Source organism: Balaenoptera ricei, chromosome 2, assembly GCF_028023285.1.
Source record: "Balaenoptera ricei isolate mBalRic1 chromosome 2, mBalRic1.hap2, whole genome shotgun sequence".
Lineage (NCBI taxonomy): Eukaryota > Metazoa > Chordata > Mammalia > Artiodactyla > Balaenopteridae > Balaenoptera > Balaenoptera ricei.
Window position 1 is genome coordinate 148,278,185 of NC_082640.1, and position 16,532 is coordinate 148,294,716.

Here is a 16,532-nt window from a genome sequence, read left to right on the forward strand (position 1 = left end):
CAAATGGTGCACATCAGTTAGGGGTGTCTCAGAAACAGTGACCACGTGTATGGGAGCTCATCAATATCACAGAGAGCCAAAATGGAAGGAAAACATTCGAGAGAGGGAAAACATTGCAAGAACGGTTTCGTTTAGATCTGCTTTTCGTCCTTTACAGTTTCTTCTGCTGTCACTTGTTTCCTGCCCCTCTACTGTTCAATGAAAGACATAGATCTGATTTATGGCTGTGATTTGTGCATTGAGGCCTCTCTGTCAAGAATTATTTGAGGGCCACAAAAGAATACTTCAAAATTAGCATATAACATACAATTTTTTTTCTCTCTTTCTAGGTGGATCTGGAGCCAGAAGGGAAAGTATTTGTTGTAATAACCCTAACAGGAAGTTTCACTGAAGGTAAGAATGAATTTGGGGTGGTTTCTGGTGTTTGTGTACTCTTAGTTCATACTCAGTAGGAATTTATATCATGGAGCATATAAAAAGAGCATTTCATAAAAGACGCTTTAAAAATTGACTGTATAAACCAGGCTGGTTGGTATTTTGTTGTCTAATGGTCTATTGGTTTGGGTTGCCAGATTAAATATATTTGCTAACTCTGGCAATCTTGTGTTTTGTTTAACACACTCACTGGGTTTTTGTTTTTATTCATCATCATCTTAGCTCTTAGTTCAAGAGGTTCTTGCCCCTTTTGGTTCATGTCTATTAAACTGTATTTTAGATTTTTGGCTTTGGACCAACCTTTTAGTTTGCCCCAGGAGTGTATTAAAAATTTAAGGATTGTGTTCTCTTCCTTATAATCTTTATCTCATTCTGTCCTTTAAGGTATTCTCTTCCTCTTCCCCTTGCACTACCTCCATCTCCCATTCCCCATATTTAAAAAATTGTGGTAAAATTTATATACAGAGAAATGAATAGATCAGAAGTGAAGAGTTTGGTTTTGACAAATGCATACAACTGTGTAACTAGTGCTCCAATCCAAGACATAGCACATTTTCATCCCTCTGAAAGTTCCCTGTGTCCTCTCCCAGTTAATCCCCTGCTGCCAGAGGCAGTAAATGCAATGTTTTGCTTTGTTTCTTCACCATAGGTTAGTTTTGTCTATTCTGGAAGTTCATATAAATGGAACTACATAGCATATTCTCTTTTGTGTCTGATTTCTTTGGCTCAGCGTAATTTCTGTGAGACCCATTCATGTCATTGTGTATATTAGTATTCTGTTCCTTTTTACTGCTGGATATTCTGTTACATAAATGTAGCACAGTTTTGTTTGCTCATTCTCATCTTGATGGACATTTTGGAGTTTTCCCTGTTTGGGGTTATTATAAAGAATGCTTCCATAAACATTCTTGTACGTAAATTACACTTTGATTTTTCTTGGGTAAATACCTAGCAGTGGAATTGCTGGATAATAGAGTAGATACATGTTTAACTTTGTAAGAAACTCTCAAATGGTTTTCCAAAGTGGTTGTGTCCTTATATTCCCACCAGCAATGTATGAGAGCTCCAGTTACTCTGTATCCTCCCCAGCACTCGGTATGGTCATTCTCTTTAATTTTAGACATGCTGGTGGCTATGAAATGATATCTTGTGGTTTTAATTTGCATATCAAATTCCCTCTAATTTCTCTCTCTTTTCTGGTGGCCCTCCAGTGTTTCCAATTAATTGTTTTAGAATGTATTTCTAAATATTGTAGTTGTTTTTGGTGGGAAGATTAGTCCATTACAAGCTACTCCACCATTACTAAAATCCTTGCAAAGATCTGTAAATGTGCGGCTTCATGGTTTGTCTGTTTGGTGTTGACATTTTGCAAACTGATGACACCTTTGAGAAGTGGTTTTCTCTCGTCTCAGCCAACCCTTCTCATTCACGTGGGCAAATTGTCTTAATGTTAACATTTTTCAAGTTGTTGTCTCAATGGTCGCATCTTATCTTTTGAAATTAGCAGAAACTTGGGATACTTGAACATGAAAAAACTGTCCAGATTACGGTTTGGGGGTCTTCTGCCTGCTCACAGGTCTTTTGGTTTGGCTTGGTATCTTGAACATACAGGATCTGTGAGAAAAATGAGTCTGCTCATAACTCAGTCAAATAAAATATAATGTAATATTACAGAACATTGCTGATAGAACATTCTTACAGCACACGGAACATGGGTACAGCCATGGTACAGAGAAGCCCAGCAGTGAGAATAGAGGTGTGAATGAGGAGTGAGTGAGATTCTGAATGTGCTGAACTACGTTTTTGCACTGAATGACAAGGGACCAGTGGAGTAAGGCCATGCATGTTAGACCAGGTCTGATGGTGCCATTGTTGTTACATGACATCTTTTTTTTAGAGTTACACCAGCTCTCTAGGACTAAATTTTATTAAGTTTTTATCTTCCTTAATTTTACACTAGAAACATCAGAACAATGGCTCTGGAATACTCCTCAGTATTCTCATAGTATTGGGTTGGCCAAAAAGTTTGTTTGGGTTTTCTGTGTTACAAACAAACTTCTTGGCCAACCCAATATTAATTTATTAGTTATAGTGATAAGAAGAAAGGAATGTCAAGTGTTATTTGGGGTGAGTTCTTACCAGGTCATTGCAATTGTATTCCTTTCAGAGGTGACCCTGCATAAAATGGTGAGGCAGGCCGAGTTCATCTTTGGTAATTCCAACTCCCCTCTAAGTTAGTCCTTCCTGTTCTCTGCCTTCCACTGTCTCTTACTCCAGTAAGATGCCCAGTGATCTCCTCTCTCCAGGAACACTTGCTAATAAGGAAGACAGTGAATTCATGGACTAATTCACACTAAAATGATAGTGATCGCTATCTTAGCGCTCTACCCCTCTTAGGTGTGCCTGCGTATTTTAAAAGATGCTAAAAGAGCTGTTTTATCCATGAGAAATAGATTTTTTTAATGTTGAAATTTCAGGATCTATGGCATCACGGTGTGGGCTGTATTTTAGAAGCTCAGGTCTGTTCTCTTTGTCTGTGGGAGCCTTGCCTCGTCAGTTTGGCTCCTAGGCCGGGGCTCAGCTTGAGCTGGCACGTTGCTGCTGCCTTAGGGCACAGCTTCCTTGTCACATGCAGGGAACGTGATGGCTGCCTCTGTGTGTGTTGCACAAGAGGGAATGGAGCCTCCCCGCCCACACACTCCTGCCTCAGCTATGGCAGCACCTGGACCTGGCACTGTGAGAATGTCCCTGGCTTGGCCTCTCACCTGTCAGCCACCCTAGATCATCCCTGGCCATAAAGTGACAGGTAGGCTGATAGAACATTTGGAGCTCTAGTTTCCATCTGGGATGCTGAAGGGTTTTACATAAAGAAGCAGGATGAGGTCAGGCTTGCCTGGTGTGGCTCAGGCTGTGAAGGGGGGCATTGGCCTGGGATCCCAGAGGGATTGTCAGAGCTCAAGAAATGTTGGTTGATGAAAGAATGAAATAATGCCACATGCAGCAACATGGATGGACCTAGAGATTATCATGCTAGGTGAAGTAAGTTAGAGAAAGACAAATATCATATGATATCACTTGTATGTGGAATCTGAAAAAATGATACAAATGAACTTATTTACAAAACGGAAACAGACTCACAGACATAGAAAACAAATTTATGGTTACCAAAGGGGAAAGGTTGGGAGGGGCATAAATTAAGAGGTTGGGATTAACATATTCACACCACTACATATAAAATAGATAAAAAGGACCTACTGTATTGCACAGGGAACTCTACTCAATATTCTGTCATAACCTATATGTGAAAATAATCTGAAAAAGAATGGATATATGTATATGTATGACTGAATCACTTTGCTGTACAGCAGAAACTAACACAACATTGTAAATCAACTATACTCCAATATAAAGTAGAAGTTAAATTTTAAAAAAAAAGAAGTGTTGGTTGAGCCTCGGCATGCATCTGATCTATCTCACAGGGTTGTTTTGAAGGTCAGGTGGTAGAATGCATAGGGAAGTGCTTTGCAAACTGTAGAGTGCTCTATGAAGGCACGCTAGTGGGTTCTCATCTCCGTGTTCCTGTTGTCATGGCAGCAGGAGTCCTGTCATTCTCCCCACCCCTGCCTGGGACCCCAAGTATACTCAGCAGGTGTGTTTTATTTCGACACTGCCTTTATTTTATACTAGAAGCTTCGAGAATTTAGTGGACAATTTCTAATATGATGTTGGCTTATTGCCATGGCTGTTTCCCTTTCATGGCCTCCTATAGGGGTTCTGCCATTAGCCCAGATGCTATAATCCCAAAGCTCTCCTTTAAAAAGCAGTTGCTTAAATGGAGCTGTGGTCTGTGATATACAGGACTGGCATTAGGAGCTACTGACTACTCCTTATTTCATCCTGTCTCGTCTTTTCATCTTTCATTAATTGTGCTGAATTAGTAGCTAAGGCAAAAAAGTTTTTATTAAATATAAGACATGACTGAGAAATGACATGAGAAATGCCTGCTGGGTGCAGACCTGTGATCTCATCACAGATGTTGGGGAGATAAAGATGAACAAGACACGGACACTTCAAGGAGCTCATAGGAGGCAGGCAGATGCAGCCCATATTTGCAGTGCAGGGGCCCAGGTCCCAGCATAGGAATAAGTCCAAGGCATGGTGTGATTGGATCGGCCAGGAGATTTTAGAAGAAGTTTCACAGGGTAGGTGATGTTTAAAGCAAGTTGGAATGATCAATAGTAATGTCCCAGGCCGGGAAAGATGGTGCAAGAGGGGAAGACAGTTTGTTCACAGGCATAGGGGTGAGAGAACAGTGACGGGTTCCAGAGACTAAAAGTAGCGAGAGGGGTGCTGAAAGTGAGGGAGTGCAGTGGGAGGTGTAGCAGAGACTTGGGAGGGCCTCATGCATAGGTTTACCCGGGACAGTCTGAGTTTGTCTGCTATACCACCGTAACTACTAACAGTGTCACCTTTCACTCTCAGAAGGGTCCCAGGTTAGAGGATAAATTGCATGGTCACACTACTTCTAGGCTAGTAGATGTGATGGGGTGCCAGTGAAGGGTTTTAAGGAATGAGAAACAAAATCTGACTTGGTAGCTGTGGGTACAAGGGACTTGGGGCTGGGGACTGTTCAGATCATAAGAGGAGACAGGGGTGTAAACAGCCAGTAAGAGACAACTAAAGCTGTCTGAGGGAGAGGTTACTAGAGCCCAAGTTCAGTTGGAATCCGCAGGATGGATGGAGAGGAGGGGACAGCTATGAGAAATATATAGATCTCGAAACCAACAGGAATTGGCAATTCATAGGGTGTCAGGGATGCATAAGGATGAGACCCAGATGATGGTCAGAGGGATGTTGTGGAGTCCTTCACCAGGGCGGAAACATAGGAATGGAACGTGATGAAGTCAGCTTTGAACAGGTGGAGTTTGAGAAGCTTGTGGGAAACCCAAGTGGAGATGTTTAGGAAGAACTAGCAATAAGAGTCTAGAGTTTGGGGCTTCCCTGGTGGCGCAGTGGTTGAGAATCCGCCTGCCAATGCAGGGGACACGGGTTCGAGCCCTGGTCCGGGAAGATCCCACATGCCGTGGAGCAACTGGGCCCGTGAGCCACAACTACTGAGCCTGCGCGTCTAGAGCCTGTGCTCCGCAACAAGAGAGGCCGCGACAGTGAGAGGCCCGCGCACCGCGATGAAGAGTGGCCCCCGTTTGCCGCAACTAGAGAAAGCCCTCGCACAGAAACGAAGACCCAACACAGCCAAAAATAAATAAATGAATTTATAAAAAAGAAAAAAAAAAAAGAGTCTAGAGTGTGGCAAGAGATTGAGGCCTGAGATGTAGCTCTGGGTGCCAGTGGGAGACAGGCACAAGGATGAAGGGACCCAGTAAGAAGATTTAGAGAGAAAGCCAAGGTTGACTAAGCAGAACTCTGTGGAACACCAGTAATTAAGGACCTGGATCACAGATTATAATTTGTCAAACTCACCCAAACTCTGCCTAAGGTTTACTTAATGAACACCCATTTTGTTAATATACTCGTTCAATAATATTTGAGTGCTTACTGCGTGCCAGGGACTGTTTCGCCAGATGGTAGAAATTGGCATCCAAATGGTGATAATGAAGTTTGGAGAAAGGACAGAACATAGAAGTCTTTTTGAAAAGTCATACTTGAACTGGTGTTAACAGTAGTAGCTTCACAATTTGATGATAAAGTGTGCTGTGTGTAGGTTTATGTTTAATGCTGAGGTAAGAAGATGATCCTGCTTGAAAACCTACAGTGAGGGCTCTTCATTAAACTGCGATGGAGCAAGGAAACTCTTCGTGGAAGTCTGTCACAGAGCTGAAGGCATAACATTATCAACTGGGTCAAAAACCCATCACCATTGTTCATCTTAAGAAAGGTGTTATCACTCTCCATCAGATACAGAATTCCCCTCAGCACTGCTGTCAAGGCACAGTTGAAGTGATTTATTATTTTGAAAGGGCTGTCTCATGTCACTCTTTATTTCATTCTGGCTAAGCCTTTCTGGAGCTAACAACTGGATTGGTCACCTAATCAAGCTGAAATTTATTAAGGCGATGAAATAGACCTGGATTTTTAATGCAGCCTCTAGATGCTGTCACTGTGGCCCTGTTTGATTGTCATTATTTTGGACTAGTTCTTGCCTGGAAGAGTGGAGTGGCCAAAAAAAAAAAAAAAAAAGATGAAGTACTGATGAAAATGCATCAAACTAAACTCGTAACTGTTATAATTGGAAGAGAAGCAATACAAAGAAACTAAGTTAAAGTAGTGATATGCCCTCATGTGAGAACAAATCAAAAAAGATGTTGCTGCATTGTAATGCTATTAAGAAATACAGTCTAAGATTTAAAGAGGATAATGTAGTTTGCATAAGTGAAGTTTGCCTGGATTCAGGGTACCTCACACTTCAATGATTGGCCCACAGAGCGACAACCAGACAATGTGTGTTTCCTCATGGGAGCACACCACCCCATCTGTGGGGTAGTCTTGTCAAAAAATCAAGCCCAAATCTGGTCAGTCTTCTGCATCTAACCACCATTGTAGATGAAATACAATGGATAGGGGCACATTTTAAATGACCCCAGGAGATGCAATCAGCAAAACCCAAACTGTGGAAAAATTTGATAGGACAAGAGACTTGGTTCCTTTGACTAAAAATTGGAAGAAAAAAAGAAAAGAGAAGGAAGGAAAATCAAAATAACAGAAGAGAAACATATTAACCAGTTTCAACATGTAGAACATATCAAACACAGATTGCAAAACAATAACTCCGAGGACACAGCTGGGAAAATGGGAACAGTAACTGTATACATGATGATAGTAAGGAATTATTAACCTGATTTAGCAGTGATTGTGGCATTTTGGTTGTTTAAAATAGAGCGTCTATTAGAGATACATATTGAAATATTTACTGATGAAATGATAGCTGAGATTTACGTCAGAATATTCCAGAGGTGGGAGGAGGGGGGAGATAGGGTACAGATAAAACCAGATTAGCCACAAGCTGGCTGTTGAAGCTGGGTGATGGTTACATGTAGATTTATTATAAGTTGCTGTCTACTTTTGCATGTGTTTGAAATTGTCTTTAATAAGAAATTAAAATTACATGAAAAATCTATTTTCTAAACAAAAAACAGAATCTGAGTTGCCTCTGCAACATCCAAATGATGCTTTAACTTTGAACACATGCTACCTATTCTCATTTATAAATTAAAGCTGGTGTTTTTTGTCTGTATATATTTTATCCTTAATTCCCAATTTTTATGTATTACAAAGAGGTGAGTTAAAAAATTTAAATGACTAAAGTATTTCAGAAATATTTTAAAGGTTCTAAATAAATACTAAGCTGTGAGTCAAAAACTGCAGGTAGGAAGAGATGAGTAAGATAATTCCCTTCGTTCTGTTGTAAAGTTCTCTCTCATAATGAATGACAAGTGAATCATCTCCTATTAACAATTACATAACATTTTGCCCTTAGAAAGTTTAATTTTAAGATAGTTTCCTAAAAGAATAAAGTAAATCAAAAGAATTAATGGTAGAAGTATCTTTATGAAGATAGTAAGATGAAAGTTCTTTGTGGACATGTTTCTTCCCCAGAGGTCCCAAAGCAAACTTGAAAGTATTCTGCACCAGTTTAGGAGGAAAAAGTAACTTCTTAAAAGACAAACAAAAATGCCACCTGACAGAGCACCTGTCATTTGCGGATTTGAAGCTCGTTGAGAAAACTTTGCTAAAACTTTGAATCGCCCCCTTCTTTCAGGCTCTTATTATGTTACTTGGAACTAATAATACATTTCCCCCGGGGAAGAATATGGAAAGTGCTTGAATTTTGGTATCTGCTTATTCTTTCTACTAAGGCAGTGCATTATAATGTAGAGTAAGATTATGATCTTTTTGAACCATTTTCACTCAAATTTCCTGTGTCAAACCACTGGTTTACACATAATTATGTTCTCTGCTAAATCATTGTGGCCACATGTACCAAGGCAGATGAAACGTGTTAACTGCTTGAAGGCTGCAACCCCCAGTTTCTCACTGTATCTGACACTCTCAATGTGTGTCATTTTTAAAGGGGAAAATGTTATCTCTGATGGCAGTTGTTTTTTAGTATTCCTTTCTCATGTTTCAAGCCTGGTGACAGCTTGTTGATATACTTTTTCTTAATTTAGATTTTTTTTTAATTTTTAAATTTTATTTATTTATTTTTGGCTGCATTGGGTCTTCGTTGCTGCACACAGGCTTTCTCTAGTTGCGGTGAGCGAGGGCTGCTCTTCCTTGCGGTGCACGGGCTTCTCATTGCGGTGGCTTCTCTTGTTGCGGAGCACGGGCTCTAGGCTCGCGGGCTTCAGTAGTTGTGGCTCGCGGGCTCTAGAGCACGGGCTCAGTAGTTGTGGCGCACAGTCTTAGTTGCTCCAAGGCATGTGGGATCTTCCCGGACCAGGGATCAAACCCATGTCCCCTGCATTGGCAGGCGGATTCTTCACCACTGCACCACCAGGGAAGACCCTAGATTTTTTTTTTTTTAAATGTATTCTTTCTGTACATTCAACCTGAGGGATGAGTGACTACTTCTGTTCTCCTGCTGGTCCAAACAGTTATGTGGCTCCCACTGGAAATGACTGCCAGGTTGGAGACAGGGTAGGAGAGAAAGAAAGGCATTGAGGGAATGGGGAAAGAAGGGGAACTGGAAAAAGAAGAAATGATCTTTTTAAAGGATTGAGACTAATCATCCCATGTCATAGTTGACCTGCTCCTCCTTTCCATGACAGTGGGCTCATTTATTGAACTCCTTCTGAGGACCAGACGCTGTGGTAGGCCTGTAATTGAGCAAGTAGCAATAGCAGCCCTTGTTTTATTTTCTTCTGGTAGCAGGATAGCCTCTTACCCTCGTAATTGATGCCCTCTGTATGTTCCTGCTATCCTATATGTTATTTCATTTGCTCCTCACAACAAACTTTTGAGGCTGCTGTGATCCTCAGTATGCAAGCTCAGAGACACTGATTTGCTATGGTCTCCTGAATAGTGAGTGCCAGAGCCCAGACTGGCATGCTGAGGTCCAAGATCTTTCTAGGCCATTTAGCTATCTGGGAGGTGTTTCCATGTTTTATCTTTATTCTACCTTGTAAAAAAAAGACTGTCCTTTAGGTGGTATAATCCCACCCTCCTCAGAGTTTTGTCATCTTTTGGGATAATGTCTCTTTTGCAAGACTTTCCTTGGATTCCTCCTTCTTAAACCTAAAGATTGACATTGACCTAGGAAAGGTTCCACCTTCTCAGATACGAGGTATGGATCAGAGAGCTCTGGGAAGGCTGAGCTTAAGATTTGCTGAGTTTTACCGTCATCATCCGTAGTTTCTCTTAATGCAGGCATTAAGCTAGAACTCGGAAGAAATTAAAAGTCAAATAAACGAGTTCAGCTTAGGATATGATAGCTATATTTGCCTAGTTATACCTCAACCATCATTAGCTTCATCCTGACTACTTCTCTTACTTGCATTGCCTATTGATGATAAACTTTTAAGTGGTGTTTTTGTTCAAAATTCTTCATTTGGTTCTCAAAATGTGGTCCTGCAGATCTCTGGAGGTTCCAGACACATTTTCAAGAGGTCCGTAGTTCAAAACTATTTTCCTTATAATACTAAGATGTTCTGTCTTTTTTTTTTAATGTGTTGACGTTTGCACCAGTGGTGCAGAAGAAGTGGTGGGTAAAACTGCTGGTGCCTTAGAATGAATCAAGCCACCAAAGTGTACAGTTGTCAGTGTAGCCAGTGTATTCTTCCTCCCTGCAATTGTGTGGCAGTTGCAGGGAGGAAGAGTTTCACTTAAGAATATCTTTGATGAAGCACTAAACATGATTAGTGTTCTTAAGCTCATCCCTTGACTATATATCTTTATAATATTCTGTGTGACAAAATGGGAAATATGCACAAGGCACTTCTGCTACATACTGCAATACTACCGTGTCTCAAGGAAGAACACTTGTATGATTGAGCTAGCCACTTTTTTTCCCCCATGGGGCACCATTTTTACTTGAAAGAATAATGGACAAACTATAGTTATGGAGACATGGGATTTTATCAGGTATTTTCTTAAAAATGAGTGAAATGAGCTTGTTACTTCAAGGCAAGCAACTGTGAGTATGCCAGTGATAAAATTGGATCCTGCAAGCCATAGGTAGAATTTTGGAAAATTTATGTCCACCATATGAGCTTGTCAGCTTGCAATACTTAAAAAAGACTTTTCACATGAGTTTGTTGTTGATGTTAACAACTGTAATTTTTAATATTGTAAAATAGGTCAACATTTGGAAGAGGATCTGCATAACTCAGTAAACCCATGTTTTCAAAATGACCAATACAGAATGTTACAAAACCATGCATGAGTCAAGGATCCATTGAAAGCTGAAGATAGACTAATCGATTTAATACAACACTATAAAAAGTTCATTGACTGTTTTTAGATTCTACATTGCAACTAACTTTTAAGAAACTACCACTTGTCAAGTTTTGATGTAGAATCAAAGAAGTACCTGAAAAAGCTATTAAAACACTCTCTTTTCCACTAATCTCCATGTGAGGCTGGATTTTGTTCATATATTTCATCTAAAACAATGTTTCAGCAGATTGAATACAGAAGCAGATCTAAGAATCCAGCTGGCCTCTAAGTCACACATCAAAGAGATTTGCTAAATTGTAAAACAATGCCACTCTTCTCACTTAACATTTTTTGCTTTAGAAAATAGAGTTATCTTTCATAAAAATATTATTTTTGTTAACATGCAATGGACTTGTTTTAAATGAATAAATATTTTTAAAAGTCTCGATTTTAATTTCTAATATGGCAAATATTGGTAGAGAGAACCCACATAAACCAAAACTGAGTCCTTGATTTTTAAGACTATAAAAGGGTCCTGAGACCAAATTATTTTTAGAATTTCTGGGTTATTTTTCCCCTTTATCTTTCTTTCAGAAGTCCAGCACTTTTAATTTTAGTGAGAATTTAAAGAGGAGGAACTGACGAACATTTGTGTACATTCTACTGGGGACTGGTGTTAGGTGACAATTAGGTGATAAACAGGACAGGATAATTCAATCATTTTTTGAAACTGTAATCCTTTTTCTCTAACTGTTTTTACTGTGCAATGTACTTTTTCAGCCGGTTTTTGTTATAAGCCCTTTCTCATAAAAATAGGGAGGTCAGGAAATGACGCCCAAACAACCCAAAAGCGTATGGTGGTTTCTAACTTTAGAGATGCCTGTGATGGGTGGCTTGATGCTAAACCTTTGCTTGATTTGAGCAGAACAAGGCAGTCGCAATACTTCTGAGCAAGTGATCAGAGCTGTAAGCACTAAAAGCTGAACGGCAAAAATAGCTCAAAAGTCTATGGACAGAAGCATCGGCAGATTCACCTGATGTGACACTCACTCACTAACCAGCATGTTCCTCTAAAATCAAGGTTCTTGCAAAACAGGGTCTGACTGGTATCTTCATTTTCTCAAGCTTCATGTTTTTTTAGTTGAAATTATACTCATGCAGTATTCTCTCGGTGGATCTGAGATTTGGGAAAAACAGAAATGATTTAATTATCTGATAGAAAAATTAATTGCTCCAGAGTCTGGTTTCATTATTCTTCAATCTCATTTCCAGCAACCTCAGAGCTCTCTGCTCTTTTTGTTTCAAACGAACAAGGCAGCAGAGGTTCTGTTTGCCAGGCCAGTTACATTGACATCCCTTTTATTAGGTTTTCCCCAGTAACGCCTGTGTCAGTGGGCAGGTAAAGAGGCAGGAAGACCTGTTTCTTTCCTTCCCCCCTGAAACTTGTCTTCAGCATTAAGATTTCATCCTGGTGTCTGAAATTTCTGTTCAACACTAGCTGACTTCCTGCATGAGCTTGAGAGTGGGCGAGGCGGGCCTTAGTGGTCTAGGGTTAAAGACACATTCTTTGTGTATGTCAGAGATGGCCTTCGATTTTCTAAGTGCAACTTAGTTCTAACACCGTTTTGGAGAAAGTCAGTTGCTATCTCTGTGAATTTACTTTGGTTGCAGAATGTACTGGGTTGAGCGATACTTCTAAATTATCACCGCTTGGATCCAGTGGATCAAGGGAACTCTCTCTGGAAACACACAGAGTATTTGTGTATAACATTATGTGATGTATATATGCATGCATGTGTGTAGGCAAGTACTTAATAGTGACACTGAGTTTATTCTAATAGAACTCAAAAAGTGTGTAGGTGGAGACGCAAACAATTAGACAAATGAACATTGTATGCCAAGTGGTAAGTGCTATGGAAAAAATAGAGCAGAGCAAGGGGACAGAGATGAGGACTGTGTGTGTGCAGTTCTGTTCCAATCAGGTTGGTATTTGAGCTGCAGATCTGAAGGAAGGGAGGGACCATGGGGTTGTGTTGGGGGAAGAGGGGACAGGAAATACAAAGACCCTAAGGCAGGGGCGTGGTAGGTGAGTGAGAGCAGTAGGGAGAGGATCGTGGCTGAGCCTTGGGGTCCAGGGGAGGTACCAGCATCGTTTTGACACAAGGTCTGTACCCTGTTAATGTCACTGTACCCTGTTAATGTTCCCTTTTCAGGAACATACCTTTGTTAATTAAGTGAAGTTGAAGTTCACCTATATTTGATGCTGGCTTGCCATTTGGCTGATGGAACATAATCTTTCCCCTTTGGCTAGGGGCTTGAAGAGCACCATATTTACAGTCACTTATAATGATTTAATGTAAGTTGCTAAAGCAGAAACTTTTAAATTTATCATGAAGACTTTCCCAAGTTCTGTGCATTCCATCAGGGTTTCTTATTGTTCTAAGCTACATTAGGATCCATTACACAGCTTAATAAGCATTAAAAGTTCAAATGTACTATCTGGGGATATATAACAAGTCCATGCACTGCTAAATATAATTAGCTATAATTCAATTCTAGTTATAGGTTATTAAGAAATTACTCTTATTTGTGAGCCTCATCCATCTAAAACACAGTAAATTTAGGTTCAGCTAGTCTTCTGTCTGTGAACATGGTGGGAACTATCATTTGTTAAGTTTTAATAAATGTTAGTGACATCTACTAAACATCTGGAAAAGTAAATAGGTTGAAAGTCAGTCTAGGTACATAGGGGACTTAGTATATACCTTTTGGAAGGTTAATTCTTACTGCATTTTGATGATCCTTTTTTCATGTAAATGAGGACACTTCCATTACCTGAGTCCTTAGATTGGGAATTACCAAGTACTGAAAATGGGGCCTTCAAAAAGTATGAAATGTCAAGAGAGGATCTATATTCTAGATCAGTGGAATCAATTGAGAATTTTGAAAAATACAGATTTTCGGGCCCCAGACTGAATCAGAATCTCTGGGGAAGAGGCCAGGGAAACAGATTCCTAATGAGCACTTAGGCTGGTTCTAATAGTTGGCCAAGTTTGGATGCCCCTGTTGTACCTTAAATCATATCTAATTTGATTACTGGAACATTCTGGTGATTGGGAGGTTTGCTAGTTGAAAAAAATATGTAGAAAAAAAACTGCATAGCAGAGTGTATTACTTTGATGCATAGTCTTTTAAGAGTTGACAGAAATCCAAGTTCATTTTTTTTAAAGAGCCTTTAAAAGGCTGTGACGTAAAATGGTCGGGTTATAGTTTTTTCACTTTTAGGAGGAGAAAATGAGACTCAGAGGCAAAGGGCCTTGCTAATGTCTACACTCGGTGCTAATGCTGAGACTCAAGTCGGGATTGAACATGGTAAAATCAGGATGGGAATGTTGGCTTTGAGACAGGTTCTAGGCGTTTCCCCTTCTCTTCAAGTAACTGGGGTCAGGAAAAGGCAATTTAAAGTGATTCCAGTTACAGTAGGAGCCAAGATTTAAAAAATAGTATAAATGTTTTAAAAGATTTGCTTGGTGCTCTGTCTTTAAAAATGATGACAAAAATTATGAAAGTTTCTTTCATCTCTTATTTATCAGTGTTTGGGTTACAATGGCACCTGTATGCTAATTTTTAGAACCAAGAACAGATCAAATAACTCAGCGTGTACTTTTCTGACTGATTTGAAGGCTTGATATCTTTCAGTTTATGCTGACTTTCTCAGCACTATCATGAGGAGGGTTATTTTTGCAAAAATATTTGAAGATGTGATCAAGTTTTCCAAAGGCTGGGCATGGCTCCATCAGTGTTGATCTCTTATTCATTGGTGGTGGACCTGACACCTGGATTTACTTTGTCAGGGCGTTAGCTGTGATTGGAGCAGCTTGTCAATCAGTTTCAAGACCTGCGTCAGCTACAAGATCTCACTTTGACCCTGCACCTGACTTTAATTGTGTAAGTTGTATTGTGGAGTATAGCTGATACTCAGAAAATGAGAGCAGCCATTCACATGGTGAGGAAGAACAGGATAGTTTTAAGCAGGTAGGAATGTCAGAGAAGGGACTAGTTTAAAAGTGGTCAGTCTGTTTCTTGATGACTATTTTTATGCTTTGAGCATTTAGTTTACCTATATCAATCTCACTATTATGGGGGATTTTGGAAATGAAAACTCAGATGATGATGAGTTTGGGTGTCTCAGTGAAATAAATAACTTATTTCTTAGGAAGGGTGTAGTAACTCTTGAATAAGTCAATAGCGTTCAGATACCATTGTGTAAAAGGGACTGCATATCTGGGTACCACCATCTCATCGAATGGTTACTTAGAATCCACCCGAAGGGGTACCTAACAATAACTGGAGGGGCCTTTCCCGCAGTGAACTTTAGGAAGGATTCATTGACAAAGACTGAACTTAACTCTCAGAGGGAACCACTGATTTTGTTAAACATATTAATAAGTGACGATTCAGTAGGACTCTGATACCACCTGCTGGCCCCTCAGGACCCTGTGGGGACACTCAGCCAGGATGCAGAAGAAACTTTCTGAGTCCTGCTCAAGTGTACCTGTGTCCCGTCGTGTCTTGCTCCACGCCTCTGCCTCAGGGGTTGCACGTCCTTAGTGGATACTCTAATTCCTAGGTTCTTGGTCTTGCCTCTGTGAGTGATCCAAGTTCACTCTAAGTCCAGTCTTATGGGCCCTCTTTTCTAATATGTAGGATATTGACTATATGCTGGCTGTGTCTGTTTGGTCGTCTCTCCCTCTAACCAGGAACCATGAACTGCTTACGGGCTGAAATTGGCCCAGAGGTGGGTTTTGTTTTGTTTGTGGCACGACACAGTGCTTTTGAAGTGTTTCAACTTGAACTCTTCAGGCCGGGCAGGGTTCTCCAGGACATCCCTGTTCCCAGCACTGCCTGTTGTCTGAATTCCCTCTGACTTCACATCTCCATGGCTCCACCTCTCAGTTTGCAATCCTGAATCTGTGTTTTCTTGGCAGTGTGTAGTAGCCGTGGGGCACTCTTAATTGTCTTGTATGGGGAAGGATCACTTCTTTGCTGGAGTCAACTGAAAACACTTTCCTTTTGCTGAAGATCATGAAAGTTCCTCTCTTGCACCATTCAGCATCCCAACCGACCCCAGTGGCACTCCCACTTCCGGTTTGGGGTCAGGCAGAGTCTCACTGTTCAGGGGAGTTTTGCAGGGAAGGGTAGGGAGAGAAATCTCTCTTCGTTGTTTTTTGTTTGTTTGTTTTTTAATCCAGGAAATAAGTCAGGCTTTTAGATAATAGGTCACTTTTAGTGATGTCTCCAGCTTCCTGAATGCCCCACAATGTTCATTTCTGGTGTTAGTGTTAATCCTTTCTTTAACAGAACCTCACAGATACAATCCCCTGGGAACTGCTGTTGGGAATCTCTTACTGTGCTGGAGATGCGGGGTCAGTGGTAGAAGGGCATCAGCTTTCGATCAGATGGACCTGGCTCTGCTTCCTGTACTTCCCAGCCATGCGTGACCTTGAGCAATAGTTGCCTCACATGAAAAGTACAGGGCTGGTGGTATCTACCCCCAGGATTGTTTGTTGTGAAGGTTATATGAGATTATACACACGCACACACCCACAGAGTGTTGTATTACAGCCTGATGCAGATTATGTACCCACCCATTTGGGAAGGAAATCTGTACCCAGTTTATTTCCATGTGCTTTGTGATGAATCAT

At 40.5% G+C, this 16,532-nt stretch overlaps 1 protein-coding gene across 1 annotated transcript in view; it reads left to right on the plus strand.

Annotated features, from left to right (window-relative positions):
• PRKCH (protein kinase C eta) overlaps window positions 1-16,532 on the plus strand; it is a 221,497-nt gene that overhangs the window by 69,086 nt on the left and 135,879 nt on the right. Inside the window, exon 2 of the mRNA XM_059914358.1 lies at window positions 330-393. Coding sequence (XP_059770341.1) covers window positions 330-393 — 64 coding nt within the window. The remainder of the gene's footprint in view (window positions 1-329; window positions 394-16,532) is intronic.